Source organism: Furipterus horrens, unplaced genomic scaffold (genome assembly GCF_987537825.1).
Source record: "Furipterus horrens unplaced genomic scaffold, mFurHor1.1.pri manual_scaffold_3, whole genome shotgun sequence".
NCBI lineage: Eukaryota > Metazoa > Chordata > Mammalia > Chiroptera > Furipteridae > Furipterus > Furipterus horrens.
In genome coordinates this window covers 149768977-149785658 of record NW_028327173.1, presented here as the reverse complement: position 1 = coordinate 149785658, position 16682 = coordinate 149768977, and the positions used below count along the sequence as shown (strand labels likewise).

The window sequence follows — 16682 nt, the reverse complement described above, 5'->3', positions numbered from 1 at the left end:
TCTTTCTCTCTCCCATCTCCAAAGGAAGGAAGGAAGGAAGAAAAGAAGAAAGAAAAACTTAAAAAAAAAATGTATGGATTTTAGAGGGAGAGAGGAAATAGACATGCAAGTCCAGGAAGCACAGAGTCCCAAACAAGTTGGACCCAAAGAGGACCACACCAAGACACATCATGATTAAAATGCCAAAGGCTAAAGATAAAGAGAGAATCTTAAAAGCAGCAAGAGAAGAGTTACTTACAAAGGGGTGCCTATAAGACTATGAGCTGATTTCTCAAAAGAAACTGTGCAGGCAAGAAGGGACTGGCAAGAAGTATTCAAGGTGATGAAAAGCAAGGACCTACAACCAAGATTACTCTATTCAGCAAAAGCTATCATTTAGAACAGAAGGGCAGATAAAGTGCTTCCCAGAGAAGGTAAAGCTAAAGGAGTTTATCATCACCAAGCCATTACTATATGAAATGTTAAAGGGACTTATTTGAGAAAAAGAAGATCAAAACTATAAACAGTAAAATGACAATAAACTCACAACTATCAACAACTGAATCTAAAAAATAAAAATAAAAACAAATTAAGCAAACAACCAGAATAGGAACAGAATCATAGGTGTGGGGACCATTTGGAGGATTATCAGCTGGGAGGGGGAAGGGGGAGAAAGGGGAGAAGGTACAGGGATCAAAAAGCATATTTGGTAGGAACCAAATAGACAGGGGGATGTTAAAAATAGTATAGGAAAGGGTGGAACCAAAGAACTTACATGCATGACGCATGGACATGAGCTAAGGGTGGAGGCACTGCTGGAGGAAAGGGTGGGGGGGTACCAGGCAGAGAGGAGCAAAGGAAAAAAAAAATTGGGACAATTATAACTGCATAATCAATAAAATATACTTTAAAAGAAACACAAAGATTTGGCCAAAATGTCAATAGTACCAAAAAACTTCATAAACCACTTTGACATGTTCTATCAGTCACAGCACCTTCTCCATATACTGCACAAATCTTCTTTTGTGCATTTCAGTTGTGTTTTTACCTTTCTTGAAATAATAAAGCATAATACACTGAAAATGTTGCATATCTTCTCCCATCTTCAATATTAAAATGGCTGCAGAAAAATTCACCAATTTTGATGTTTTTTAAAAATGCACACTGATAACAAAGTTGTTTTGAATGAAGTTAAAGACAACTAAGCACTATTAGAGCCATGGTAAGGAAAAAAACTAAACAAACTTTTTGGCCAACCAAATATAATCTGATATTATTGTTACAGTAATAATTCTCAAAAAAAGTCTATTAGCTACAATTCTAAAACACTTTAAATAGTCTAAGCTTCAATTTTTTGTCTATTATTTTTACAAACTTGAAATATCATTTCTAGCAATATATGCATTTCAAAATTTCACCAGAAGAAAAAACTGAAATCATTTATTATTCATTTAATAAAATTTTACTTTCCTCCATTAATTATATTTTCTAAAGAGTTACCACAAAAATGATAAAAGAACAGAAATATATTCAGTAAAATAAGATAAAAGGAACCAGCTCCTTAGACAAGAGCTGTCTTGGCTACTATAGACAGAGGAGTGTCTCAAAAATCTAAAAAGACAAGGAAGTGTATTCTAGATAGTTTAGATATTTACTTGCCCATTAACAATCAAATCAAGTGACACCTCAAGGTCACCTTAAGCTCTAAATATTCTATGTCTATATCGCAACTCTGTCTCCATTACCTAGGAATTTTTGAGGCAGTGTCCAAAAAGGAAATCATAATTTGTGATTACTAGGCTTCCAATGTGAGGCTACCTGATGCTAACCTTCTTAGCAGTAATGGACACTGACCCCACACACTGTGCTTTAAAATAATCTGCAGAGGTTTGTTTATTGGTTGGTTGGTATAAATACAAGTACCTACTCCCTCCTGACTAATAGATCAGAAACTCTGGAGGTAGGGACTTGGTGCAAGTACATTTTAAGATTTCCATAGGTGATTCTATGCATAGCCAGAGTTGAAAACCACTAACATAGTTAACAACATGGTTGACTAACTAAAGATCTCATTTTACATTATCATACACCTGTGAGCCAAATTTTATCATAAGCCACAGAACACAAGCCCATTTGAAAATGTACTGATCACTATCCATATAAGAACACTGAACTAGGTAGGAGTCAAAAGACCTTTTTCTGACCTCATCTTTTTTACTTACTGGGCAACACCAGACAAGTTAGCTTTCTGAGTACTTTTTTCATGTATAGGGATGGAAAATTATACTTGTTCTGCTTTCCTCAGGAGTATCATATCCACAAATGACAGAATAAGGAATAAAGCCATTCTAAAATGTAAAGCACTAAATTTAGAATCCAGTGATTCCTTGGAGTTACTGCCAACTACTGTATATAGACAGCCTCAAAATGCTGTCTGAAATAAAACCAAGACCTCTTTTTTTTTTAGGAGATAAAATATATTTTCACATTTAATGTGGGATTTAAAATTTTTTATTATATATTTTTTCATTACCATGAGTCCCCTTTTACCTCTTCTGCCCACCCCCTCAGCAATCACCACACTGTTGTCTGGGTCCATGAGCCCTTTTTCCTTTTTGCCCAATCTCTCCACCCCCTAACCCCATGCCATTAGCTGTCATCTGCTCTCCATCTACTTGGAGATCAGTTTTGGTTGTTAGTTCAGTTTGTTCATTAGATTCTGCATATGAGTGAAATTATATGGTTTTTGTCTTTCTCTGACTGGTTTATTTCACTTAGCATAATGCTCTACAGGGTCATCTGTGCTGTCACAAAGGGTAATACATTTTTCTTTTTTATGTTCGAGTGTATTACATTGTGTAAATGTCCATAGTTGTTTTATTCACTCATCTACTGATGGATACTTGGGCTGCTTCCGTATCTTGGCAATTGTAAATCATGCTGCAATGAACATAAACATAATTCTTTCAAACTAGTGTTTTGGGTTCCTTTGGATAAATACCCAGAAGTAGAATCACTGGGTCAAAAGGCAGATCCATTTTTCACTGTTTGAGGTATCACTGTACTGCTTTCCACAGTGGCTGCAGCAGTCCACATTCCCAGGAATAATGCAAAAGGGTCACCCTTTCTCCACATCCTCACCAGCACTTGTTTGTTGATTTATTGATGACAGCCATTTTGACAGGTGTGAGATGGTATCTCATTGTGGTTTTAATTTGCATCTCTCTGATGATTAATGACATTGAGCATCTTTTCATATGTCTATTGGTCACCTGTATATCCTCTTTGGAGAAGTGTCTATTCAGGTCCTTTGCTCATCTCTGTATTCATATATAACATTCTGTGTGCATAAAAAATCCTGGGCTCAAGCAGAGGGAAGGCAGAGAGGATTGGAGACGCTTGGGGAGAGTTTGGTGTGGTGGCTTTGAGGGGAGAGCTGGGGAAGCGGCCGGCCGGGTCCCAGTGCTGACTCATCCCCACACTGCAGGCAGACCACTCCCCTCCAAGACCTCTCTTTATTCAACTGGCTAATTAACTAACTAGCAAACTCCTGTCAGGTGTGAGAAGGCTAAGGCAGTTCTGCCTCTATTATTAAGAACAGAGAGGGTACTTTCATTTTCTTCTTGCCCCTCAACTCTCTCAAACATTTCCTTCCAAGCTAAGTTCTTACCACATTAAGAAGAAACAAAAGTCAAGTATTCAATTTCTGGGCAAATAAGTCCACTTTCTTCCTAAGACAATAAACCATGAAAGACGAACCTCAGCCACAGTGCTACGAATACGATCCACCACCTGCTCAAAGTCCACCAGGCTGAAGAGCGGCTGCTGCTTGAGACGATGCAGCTCTGTAGCAAAAGTGTCCTCCTGGTTTTTCAAAATGGATCCTGCAAAATAGGAAGGCACTGTCACAGGAAGATGGAGAACCACTGGGGTAGGCAAGGATTCCCAACCATGGTGGTGCAGCTCCTTCGCCTGCTTCAGGCAAACACATCATGGTTGTGCTGAAATGTCAGTACATAAACATTACTAGTCACTCATTCTGTCCAGCCATACTTTGGGGTCATAGAGTATGAAGAAGGGCCTTTAAGACCCTGACCAGTGTTGCTTAGAAGATTGGGCATTGTTCCAGAAACCAAAAGGTTGCTGGCCTGATTCCTGGTCAGGGCACATGGCTGGGTTGCAGAGCAGGTCATCAGCTGGGGACATGTGAGAGGCAATTGATTGATGTTTCTCTCCCTCTCTTTTTCTCTCCTTTATCCTCTCTCTAATAAATAAATAAAATCGAAGAAGGAAGGAGGAGGAGGAAGAAAAGGAGGAGGAGAAGAAGGGCCTTTGAGTATGGGTTACGTTGTGCAAGGAGATTCCTACCTTTTCTAGTCAGGTTGACATTTTGATTCTCAAACATCTGAACAGATTCCCCAACAAACAGGATTTTTTCAGCAACCCTCACTGGAATGTAGGATGGCAGAATCTCCACTCGCAGGGAGAACTGCTTTAGAGATGGCGCCAGCATGTTCTCTTCCTCTATCAGGCGCTGCTCAAGGAAATAATCCATATCAGAGATGATGTATGAAGAAAGGGAAAAAAAGAAAACATCCTAACCCATGATTTATATTTTCTAGAAGCAGGAACTTTAATTCTTAAGTTGCTAGTGTTAGAGATATGTACGTATTCCATTTTCAGGTAGCAGGAGAGCATGGTAGAAATAACAGTGTTTTTAAACAGTAGGATTTTTATCCACACTCTGCCTTTACTACTGTAAAAACTTGTGCAGTGGATCTGGAACTCAGTTTCCTTACTTGTATCACAAAATAATTGACCTGTACTTTGTCCAAGTCTACATGTTTATGATTTTATTATCTTGCATATATGTCTACTCTGCCCAGCTCTTACACCAGCCAAGTGATTCTCAAAGTGTGGCTCCTGGACCAGCATCACGTGGGAGTTCGTTAGAAATGCTAATTTTCAAGCCCTTTCCTAAATCTACAGAAAATCTGGGTGATGAGGCCCAGCAAGCCATGTTTTAACAGGTTCTCCAGGTGATTCTGATGAACACTGAAGTTTAAGAACCACTGATCGAGCCCAGAAAGCCCCAGATGGCCAACCACTCAATCACTCAGCATCACAGGATTCTCTACAAGTATAAAATCTTCCAGACATATATACAAACATAAATTTCACAGAACCTCCTGAAGTCCCACATGGACTCCAGATTAAATACTTCTCATGCTGATGACTCCTAAATATTTATCTTTAAGCTAGATTGCTCTCATGAGCTCTAGCATCAGCCCACTGGACATTTCCTACAAGTACCTCAAACTCAACATGTTCAAATCAGACCCATCTTCTTTCCTCCAATATACATTTCTTATCATCATTACTCACCTAGCCACTGAAGGCAGACACTTAGGATCATCCTTGATTCTTCCCTCTGGACCCATATCCAGTCAATCACTAAGACCTACTTATTCCACTTCCTAAATCTCTCTCAAGACTCTTTATTCTTCTCCATATTTACTGCTAACACCCTTGATTTTGGCCATCATTCTTTTTCACCTAAATGTCCCCAGCATCCCCCTAACTGACCTACCTACAGTGAATCTTGATTTAAAAAAATAAATAAATGGTTCCCCACACATCCAGAGTGATCTATCATAAAGTCTGACTGTATTAACCTCTTGCCTAAAATTCTTCACTGGCTCCCAGCTCTTTTCAGGGGCAAGTCCAAATTCCTTCCTATTATGTATAAAGAGTTTAATGATCTTGCTTCTGCTTAACTCAACAGCTTCATTGATTGCCACTTCTCCCACCCCCTCCACTGTCCCTTACATGATATTTCAGTCTTTACTTGGCCATTTCAATTAAGTTACTAATGTTTCCCCAAATGAGCCATGCCCATCATGGGCTCTGTACTTTACACACATCCTTCCCTGAAACATTTACACACATGCCTGGTACATAACTTGACCTCTCCTCCCAAACTCTTTACAGTTTGACCATATTACTCCAGTTAAAAGTCTTCTCTAGTTACTCTAAGACCAAGTTCTGAGAACACCCATACTTATTCCTTCCAAAGCATGTAGGACACTGTAATGTTACTGTTTACTTATTATCTTCCATTAAACTATAAGCTCTTTAAGGACAAGGACTACTATGTATTATTTGTCTATGTAGTTGTGGCACCTGGAACAGTGCCTGGCACATAACAGGGATTTGATAAACTGTTGTAACCAGATAGATGAATGGATGAGTAAAGACAATAGATGACTTTGGGGAGTCTAGTGAAAACTCCAAATTGCATTTAAATACCACAGGGCAGCTACAAGACTACCTTAGAAACAGGACTTATTATTAACCTCTTAAAAGCATATATTGGAAAAAGGGGAAACAAAGGAATATCACAAATGTATTTTCTGTTTTGAAGTCTCACATTTTTAGGTATTAAGTTTAAGTTAAGTATTAAGCTAAGATAAAGACAAGTGTTTATATCTAAAGAATTTATGGAAGGTGCCCTGGCTCTGATGAGGATCACCAAAAGGACATTCAACTGTAGTTTTTTCTGCCTCCTGGCAGGAGTATGCTAGGCAGGAGTATGTTGTGCTCTCACCAAGTCCTGGAGTTCTCTCAGTTGTTTTCCTGTCAGTCCCCCAATACCCAGATCCTCCTCATCCTCTTCTGGCTGGGCATTGACATTACCAGAAGACGGACCCTGTTTGATAAAGAACTCTTCGTGCTGATCCAAGAGGAGTCCATGTAGCATCCAGGCTGAGAGCTGCTTATACATGACACCATGACACACAGCCAGGATTCTGAGTTGGGAGAAAAAGCAAGAGCCTTAGAAGTCCACTTAAAGAACACTAAGCCCCACAATGGCACAGGGCATGCTTTAATCTGCTACAAGATAAACAGACACCTGAGAGGTTGATGAGTCAAAGGGAAATGACCAACTAAGATAAAAATAATTGTGGTATTTTAACTTAAATGCCTGTGCTGGATTGATTAAATTCCTAAACTTGGTGCCTACGTAGTAAAGTCTGAAATGTTCTGATAGTCTTTCAGGAGAAGCACATTTTCTTTCCTCTTTTTGTGTAAAGTAAGTTTAACACTGATATTCCTGTTAAAATTAAATGGACTTATAGGAGTCCTCGTTGGCTAACATAGTATTAAATTTGTTTGTTTGGTTTTTTTTTGGAATCACATAGGGAGAGTAGAGAAAATATGTAACAGGCAGGCATACCTGCCTGTTACTATCCAACAAAATGCAGAAACTAAAACAAAATGCAGAAAGGTTGTCAGAGAATGGGGTATTCACATGGTCTCAAAGGATCACTCCCAGATAACATATTAATAATTACAAAAGGGAAAATGTCCTTCAACCAAGTGAGCAAACTTGACAGCACCAGTAATGGGACAGACTTATTTTCTGTGCCTTACAAAATGATGCAATGGGAAATAATATGACCCATGTGGTATTATTGCAAAACTTGTTAACCCAAATCTAATCATGAAAAGATAATCAGAAAAATCCAGATTGTGCAACATTCTTGAAGACAACTGTTCAGAACTCTTAAAATGTCAGTCATCAAAGATAAAGAAAAAGTCAGTGAAGGAGAGTATTCCAAATTAAAGGAGACTAAATAGACATGACAACCAAATGCAACATGTGAATACTGATTGGATCCTGGATTGCAAAAAAGAACAGCTGTGAAGAACTTCTGGAAGGAAACTGAGGAAATTCAGATATATTTTGGATATCATAGTGTTGAGTCAATGCTAACCTTCTTGGGTATAATATAATATTGAGGTTACATAAGAGAATGCCCTTTTTCTAAAGAGATACAAGCTGACAGATTTAGGGGTTATGATATCTGTGACCGCTTACAAATCACTCAGCAACAAATTGTGATATGCATGCATGTGTGTGTATGTTTATACATATATTTACATATATATTTCAGTTTACATAGAGGGAGAAAGAAAAAGATAAATCAAACGTGGCAAAATATTAACACCTGTATTAAAGCTATACAAGTGTTTACGTATATAGTTCTTTGAACATTTTTTATAGATTTGAAATTTTTCAAAATAACTTGGGAAGAAATAGAAACTAAAAGAGATGGAGTCTGCTATTTGTAGTATGCTAATTGAATGGAATTGCCCTTTAAAACTTTAAATGGAAAGGCAGTTAAATTTTGCATATTACGGTAGGTGGTCTGTATAATTTGGTCCCTGCAAATATGTAACAAATGACTTCCAGCCAAGATGGAAGCTTAGACTGACACACTCTGTCTTCCTCCACAACTAAGAAGGACTACAACTACCGCAAAACCAGAAATAACCAGTAGTTCCAGAAAATAAAGCGACATGGAAGTCCAACGTATGAAGTTATAAACAAGTGGTGCTCGTCCAGACGGGGAGGAGGGATGAAGCTGGGGCGGAGAGATCAAGCTGTGCTAGCGGTGACAGTGGTAAGCACAGACAGCTGTATTTAAGGGGAGGAGAAAAGCGCCCGGGAACCACCCCTGGCTGCAGACTGAACCTGTCAGCTCGCGATTCAAACGCCAGGGAAGGCAGACCCCCATTGCCTCGGACAGTGAGGCCCAGGGGGCGTGGGGACAGAGGAGGCTCCTGGTCTCTCAGCAGGGAGTAACGGCAGGAATCCATCTTGAATCCCCACTCCCACATAGTGGGGTGAGAAGGTTCACCCAGTAGTGACCAGTGCAGAGGGATCTGCCCCTGATAGCGTAGGTGTGACAGCCCTGCCCAAGAATGAAAGATAAAAATGAAAACGGTCAGGATGGCAGGAATCATGATTGAAATACCAATCACGCAGCTGACCAAAAAGCAAATATGTGAATTAACCAACAAACAAATAGATAATCTTTCTGAGGCTCAGTTCAGAGCTATAGTTATAAGGCAGCTTACAGAATTAACAAAAGATATTGAACAAGACGGGGAAGGAATGAAGGCTAGTCCTGCTGAAATGAACAAAAACACATACGAGACAAGTGGTAAGGAAAGGAAAACCAGGGATCAAATCAACAAATCGGAACATAGGAAAGGAACAAACAGTCAACCAGTGCAGAAAGAGGAAACAAAAAGTGAGTAATATGAGGAGAGGCTCAGAAACCTCTGGGACAGCTATAAATGAACGAACATACGAATTATAGGGTTGCCAGAAGGTGAAGAAGAAGAACTAGAAATTGAAAAACTATGTGAAAAAATAATGAAGCAGAACCTCCCTAACTTGGAGAAGGAAAATAGACTTATAGGTCCAGGAAGCACAGAGAGTTCCAGAAAAAGTGGACGCAGGGAGAACCACACCAAGACACATTATAACACATTATAATCAAAATGTCAGAAATTAAAGATAAAGAATCTTAAAAGCAGCAAGAGAGAAGAAAAGAATTATGTACAAAGGAGTCCCAATTAGACTATCAGCTGATTTCTCAAAGGAGACTCTGCAGGCAAGAAGGGACTGGCAAGAAATATTCAAAGTAATGGAAAGCAAAAATCTACAGCCATGATTACTCTGTCCAGTGAAGCTGTCATTCAGAATAGAAGGGCAGAGAAAGTGTTTCCAGGACAAAGTAAAACTGAAGGAGTTCATTAGATCCAAACCACTGTTATATGAGATGTTAAAGGGACTTGTTTAGAAGGAGGATCAAAGCTATGAACATTAAAATGAAAACTGCATCACAAGAACCAACAACAGAAGCTACAGAATCAAAACAAAGGCAAAGTAGGCAACGAGAGGGGTAAAAGAATTATAGGTATGGGGAACATATTGGGGAGAGGTCAGCAGAGAGGGGGAAGGGAGAAAAGGGAGGGAGATGATGCAGGAATTAAGAAGCATAGTAGGAGGTAATGGAGTAGACAGGAAGATGTTGAGAAGAAGTATATGCACAACCAATGGGCATGGACTAAGGGGGGGTACAATTGGAGGGAGTGCGGTCACTGAGTGGAGGGGAGCAGAGGGAAAAGAAATTGGGACAACTGTAACAGCATAATCAGTAAAGCATATTTAAAAATATATATAACAAAGGTGTATATATATTATCTACATAAAATTTTATATTCAACACACAAAACTATATAGTATGTTTATGCAGAGAGAAACTATAGAAGATATACACCGGAAGTTGAATTGGGTATCTCAAAAGACTGTGATTACAGGTGATTTCCATTTATTCTTTTTGCATGTCCTCATTTTCTGTAAACAAAATTTCTATTAGAAAAAAAAGCACAGTAAAAGACAATTAAGTCCCTAAAGCATATTTTGGAAAAATTTCTGTTCTTCTGAGGACTTACTTGTGCAGTAAAGTGGAGATTGTTAAGAGTTGTGAGAGGTCTTAGAGATCATTGATTCCAATTTTGAAATCAATGTCACACCCTTTTTTTCCATACCCTCTTTTCAAAAAATGAGGAGGAAGAGGGCAATAGGAAGATCAAATGAGCAGTCTTTGATGAAACTCAGTATACATTTAATATAGTTGTAATCATAAGACATAATTTTGCATTCTTTTTAAAATTAGCATTATAAAAGATATTTTTACATGTTGTTATAGTATTGATAGTGTTAATAACATTATAGTCTATCGAGTGAATATATCTTTATTTGAATTTCTTCTGCTAGTAATTTGCTAATTTATTGACATACTATATACAACATCACAGTGAATAATGTTTGCACATGTGGTTATTTTCCTCTTTTGAATAATTCTGTTAGGATGAAATTCCTAAGAGTGGCATTATGGGATTATAAAGTAAAAGCGTTTTTAAGGTCCGCAATGTGAAAATACCAGCAACTCAAAATATATAAGTTTAGACATAGCTAGGCATTACTTGGCACATGTAATGGAAATTCTCCCAAGAGGATGAGATCCAAAAATAAAAAAGGATGGCCTCAAGGGCATCTAGGCGACTAGATCCTAGCTTTGATACTCAACAATTGATAACCCCCTTTTTGCAATTTCTGAGCCATCATAAGGATTACATGGGCACCTCTGCTCATGGATCTTTTCTATCCTGATCATACCCTTCCCTAGAGGGTATCCTGAGATGACCTAGAAAAAAAACATGTGCACAGTCAAGTCACTTGATCACCCACCCCAACCCCTAACCCTAACTGAGCCATGACTTACTTTTCTAGTGCACTTCGAACGGGAGGCAAACCTCCATGGCTGTGTTTGTATACTGTTTCCAGGATTTGACAACCATGAATCTGTGGAAAATACAGACTTTTCAAACTGGTTTCCATTTTAATAGTTCATATAGCACAAACTCATATTATATATTCAATCCAGAGGGCACAATCCAGCAGAAAATGAAGATAAACTTTCTTATTAGATCTAGGTATAGTTCCGATTCTGACTGCAATGCCAATGTGTGTGGAATTTCCCCCACGCCACCAGGTGGGGTATGCTACATTTTGACTTAATTCTGATTGTACCTGAGATGGCATCAGATTCCACAGGTTTAGGGCTCAGTCCCACAAGACCTCCTCCATTTCAAGATGCCAGTCACAAGCCCAGGTTGTTGCTGTGCTCTGACTAACTGGCTATATCAGAGGTTCCCATGATCCCCTCCTTGGGCTCGATTAATTTGCTAGAGTGACTCACAGAGCTCAGGAAACACAGTTATTCACTCAATTTCAGGTTTTTTTGTGTGTGTGTTTTTTTTTAACAAGGACATGAAATAGTATGAATCAACAGCCAGATGAAGATACGTGGAATCATTCTGGCTTACCAACCTGGAAGCTCTCCAAACTCTGTCCTTTTGGGTTTTTATGGAGGCTTCATTACAAAGACACAGTTGATTAAATCACTGGGTACTGGTGATTGAACACAATTTCCAACCCTCCCCCACCCCCAGAGGGTGGGGGTGGAACTGAAAGTTCCAACCCTCCAATCACAAAGTTGGTTCCCCTGGCAACCAGTCCCCATTCTTAAGTGCTGTCCAAAAGTTCATCTTATTAATAACTCAAGTGTGGTTGATAGGGGTTTCTTTTGAATATCAAGACAGTTTTATCACTCTATCACTTAGGAAATTCCAAGGGTTTTAGGAGCTCTGTGCCAGAATGAAGACCAAAAACATTTTTTATCATAAATCATAATATCACAATAGTTATTCTCAAAGTATGAACTTTACAGCCTCCTTACTCCCCTCCATCCAACCCCACCTCCAGCAGCAGCAACACTGCCTAGGAACTTATAAGAAATGTAAATTCTTGGGCCTCACTTTTCAATCCATTTGATGGAAACTTGTGATGAGAACAGGCATATTTAACTAATAAACATCTGGGTTTTACCCAATGGTCTAATTCTCAGATAACTGCCAGCACCCTAACATAAAACTATTACCTTCTTTTTTTCCCTAAGGATTAACTATTAACTTTTCCTTAAGATCCATATCCAACAGTTCCAATCCTTAAGTGCAAAAAGCTGCTATGTCCAAATATCCATAGCATTTTTTCTTAGCCAACAGCTTTTTGGGGTAACATTTTGGTATTAACATTTCCCTCACCTTCTGGACCAAGAGGTCATAATTTACTTTTGCATTCCTGACACAGCATAATACCCAAGCAGATGTTGTTGAATAAATAAATTAGTAAAAACTGCTAAAACCTAGGTCTTCAAAAAAGAATATAAGGCAAAATTATTACGAATATTTCCTTGTTGCTTACCAGAGCAAAATGAAAAAGGATAGTTCTCACCTTTTGACTTTTAATTTGTTCTACTACAACCATCACAGAGGGAAAAAGGAGCTGGAACTGCAAAGTAGAGAATAATTAGGAGGGTCTAAAATCAAATATAAGGAAAAAAATTACTTTAGGAAGTGCTTTTATGTCTAAATAGTTCCACTTCACATAAAGATGACAATACCATAGAGCAGCCAAGATCCAATATCTTAAGGTAATTTGATATGGGGTTGGTGGCAGACAGAAAGAGAATGGCAGATAGAAGCCGTTTCTATCACCAAGGCTAGCATAACCGTTAATAGTGAGGTCAATTTAAAGCAGTGACATCAGACATTAAGTTTTAACTAAATCTGGAGCTTTTCAAAAAGTTCTGATCTAGGAAAGCATATGTAATATAAAATGCTGGGCTCCGAATCCAGAAGGAAAAAAGTTCTAAGAAAAATGTCGTAAATTAGATTAGTATAACAATATCAACAGATTCTGAGGCATTTTGTTATTTGAGCAGCATACCTGATCTAAGGAGTAATTGACATGTGATATGGAGAGATGGGGATCAGCCAGGAACTGCAACAAAAACACTGTAATTAGGGCTTCATACAAAATATCTCGAATCTATTTGATTTATGAAAACTAGAAGGAAATCTGAAAATGAGCTTAGTGTTTTAGGCTATCGAGAATTGATGATTTATAGAAAATTATTAATTCTGATTTTCAGGTGATAAAATCAAAAGTAGGGTTCCTATATACTCACTCAGGAACCTTTGCCATGGTCTGTATGCCACTTTGATCATGGCTTGGACAATCACAGAGAATATATTGTAATCTCCAGCCACACAGAAAATAGCTTACTCCTTACTACCTGACCATATCAAAGTGCTTTTCAATTCAAAAACATGCCCTGATGTGCTGTCTCAGAGGTGTTGTTCCCATGTCTCCTTTCTTACCTCCTGTTCCAAATCAAGCAGTGCTTGTCGATAAGGCTGCAAAATTGAGTCCAGACCTGTGCAGAAGGCCCTTAGATAGATTCCATGTAACCCGCCTTGGCCCTGCTGAGATGGATGGTGATCCTGAAATCAAACAAAGAGAAATCATCTATTGGCTCAGACAATGAAACCTGAGGGAGAAGTTACCCTTTATTAGTGGTATTGTTTTTGCTTAAACAATTCTATATCAAAGCAGTGCTTCAGTGAGAGGAAAACCCAACTGAAGAGACAGATTTTGAGTTCTGACCTTTTAAGATGTAATATATTTAAAAATTTTTTATTTATTGATTTTAGAAAGAGAGAGGAAGGTGGGAGGGGGAGAGAAAGAAACCCTGATTTGTTATTCTACTTATTTATGCACTCATTGGTATGTACCCTTACCAGGGATTGAACCCACAACCTTTAGCTACCCTACCAGGGCTAAAAATGAGATATTTTAATTTTTCAAGAGGCCCAGATGTTACAACCAGGTAGTACTCCATACCGTCAATGGGGATTTTTCTATAACTCAATTTTAATCTTATAACTTCCAGCTTAAATCCATTTGGTGGCTTCCCACTGCCCCAAGATAATAACTAAACTCCCTTACAAGGCATGCAATGACTTCTGCATTCTGGCCCTTACCTCTCTCCAAAATTCTTTTGCTTCCAACTTCACGCCTTCATTTCCAAACTACCCACAGGTCACCAAATGTGCTTTGGTTCTGTTTCTCAGTCCCGTGAATCTGGATGTGTTCTGCTTATAACTGTACACTCATCTTTGTGACAAACACCTACTCTTCCTGCAAGACCCACCTCAAGCATCTCTTCTTTGCAAAGCCCTTCCTAACTCTCCCTAGGGAATTAACAGCTTTCCCCCTTCATTGCTTTCATAGCATCTTGATTTAGTGCTGGAATTGTACTTTTGTCACTATACCAAAAGCTTCGTAAAGCAAGATCCCACATTTTATTACTTTGTATTTTAGCTCCTACCAGTTCTTTGAACAGAGGGTATTTACTGAAAAAATAAAATGATTTCAACCCTCATGCTAACATCCCTCCTCCTGCCTGACAAGGCACTTCATCTGAACACGAATCTGACAACATGGGGAGTTATGAAACTAACTAAGAAGCTATATACAAATGGCTTGTCTTCCAGGAAACCTGCAATTTTTTGTAAGAGCCTTTTCTGTAGCTTTATATAGGGGATTGTGGTTAACAGTTAACTAGAAGTCACCATGACTAGCCTCTCTGGCTATTACTGATTGGGATGATCCGGCTCTGGTAGTGGTAGATACAATAGCAGAACTCAGCAACAAATGTGGTAGGAAACTTGGGCTCAGGGCTTATAAGGCAGAGTATAGCCAGAGGATACTGCAAAGGACACTAGTAGTTCCTGGAGATAAATGTTTGCAGCTATGAGGGGGACCCCAAAAAACCAGAATTCATTTATAAAAAATTGTGTATTTATTCTTACATGTTTAAACTTCAGTCACCTTCAAAGTACTCTCCATTTGATGCAATACATCTATCAAGATGTTTTTTCCACTCCTCAAAAAAGTTTTTGAACTTGTTGATTTTGATGCCTTTTAGTGCTTCTGCTGTTTTTTGTTTCACCTCTTCCACATCAGCAAAACGTTTCCCATTGAGGACTTTTTTCCACCCAGGGAAACAAAAAACATCACTTGAGGTGAGATCAGGTGAATGGGGAGGGTGGGGCATGAGGGTCATGTTTTTTTTTGGTCAAAAACCGCTGAACACTCAATGCAATGTGGACAGATGCGCCTGTAAACCACCCATCATGAAATGGGCAAATGCGTATAAAGAGTGTTAAAAAAGTTTTCACTGAAGTGGAACACAGCCCCTCACAATAACGCCAGCTGGTACACTGATACAGGTGGTTCCTAGAACACTCACCTAGCGGGGGGATCCTGTACTACAAGGGGCCTGCCTTACAGAAAATAATTCTGGGTTTTTTTGGGTCACCCCTCATATAATAAGAACAGCATGGGCATAGAGTGAAATAGATCAGATCAGCTTACAGTCAATTCTGTTTTGATCTTGTGTCATTTCAGAAAACTGAGTGTCTTCATTTATAACAAAATAAGACAAAATGAGTATACTTTTTTTTTCAAAAAAAAAGGTACTACAGATATCTTTGAAATTTGGAAAGTAGGAATTCACATATCGTATACAATGAAACCCACACAGTCACACAAATGTAGAGACGTTTCTTTCAGGTGTTATAAACAAAAGAAATCAATATTAATATTATTAATATTAATAATTACCTCTATATTATATTAATAATATAATATATATAACATTGATATAATATACAATATTAAATGTAACATTTATCTATATTAATATATTGTATAGGTTTCAACTTTGATAATTAAGTGTGCTTTCTTAATATGATTTCATAGCAAACAGGCATTGATTAGATTTTAAGCTCATGTTAACTTATGTGTTTTTCTCTGCAATAAAATCAGTTTGAGTGAACTAAAAGCCCTGTCCCAGAGATGAAAACATAAGGCATTATCTTCCAACTCCTTTGCCCTACAGATTACCACCCGTAAACCCTGAGAAGAAAAGATACCTACTAAGAAGGGTTCCTGCTGGCTAACTGGGATCAAATTTAAAACAAAACCAAAACAGTGTAGCAGCCATTTCTGTGTAGGGGTCTCTCATGCAAACTGAACTTCAAGGAAATCCAAGCAGAACTGCCTGCCTCTGTGATAAACTGCCTCCTGGCATTGTATTCCTGCCATCTGAGCCAGCCCTTACAAAGGTTTGCTGGAATCCTATTTTAACCAATAGGATTGAGGTTTTCCCCCATCCTATCAGAACAGCTCTATTCTAACTAATCAGGACAGTGCCTTTTGGTCTAATCAAACTGAGGATTCAGAGTCCTCATTTGTATGAGGATGGACCAATCAAGGACCAGGAACATGGACTTCTGTCCACATAAGCCAGCTCCCTTCTGGCTCAGAGAGTACACTTTCCCTTTCCATTGGGGACTGCAGACTGCTTCTCCTT

The 16682-nt window shown here is 38.6% G+C and overlaps 1 protein-coding gene across 2 annotated transcripts in view; it reads right to left on the bottom strand.

Moving 5' to 3' along the window:
- The window catches only part of TUBGCP4 (tubulin gamma complex component 4), a 40333-nt gene that overhangs the window by 19118 nt on the left and 4533 nt on the right, over window positions 1-16682 (bottom strand). For both annotated transcript variants that reach the window (XM_090270500.1, XM_090270501.1), the window contains exons 3-9: window positions 13624-13746; window positions 13190-13243; window positions 12695-12751; window positions 11124-11203; window positions 6587-6788; window positions 4348-4513; window positions 3739-3863 (exon numbers count right to left, since the gene is read on the bottom strand). In XM_090270500.1, coding sequence (XP_090126626.1) covers window positions 3739-3863; window positions 4348-4513; window positions 6587-6788; window positions 11124-11203; window positions 12695-12751; window positions 13190-13243; window positions 13624-13746 — 807 coding nt within the window. The remainder of the gene's footprint in view (window positions 1-3738; window positions 3864-4347; window positions 4514-6586; window positions 6789-11123; window positions 11204-12694; window positions 12752-13189; window positions 13244-13623; window positions 13747-16682) is intronic.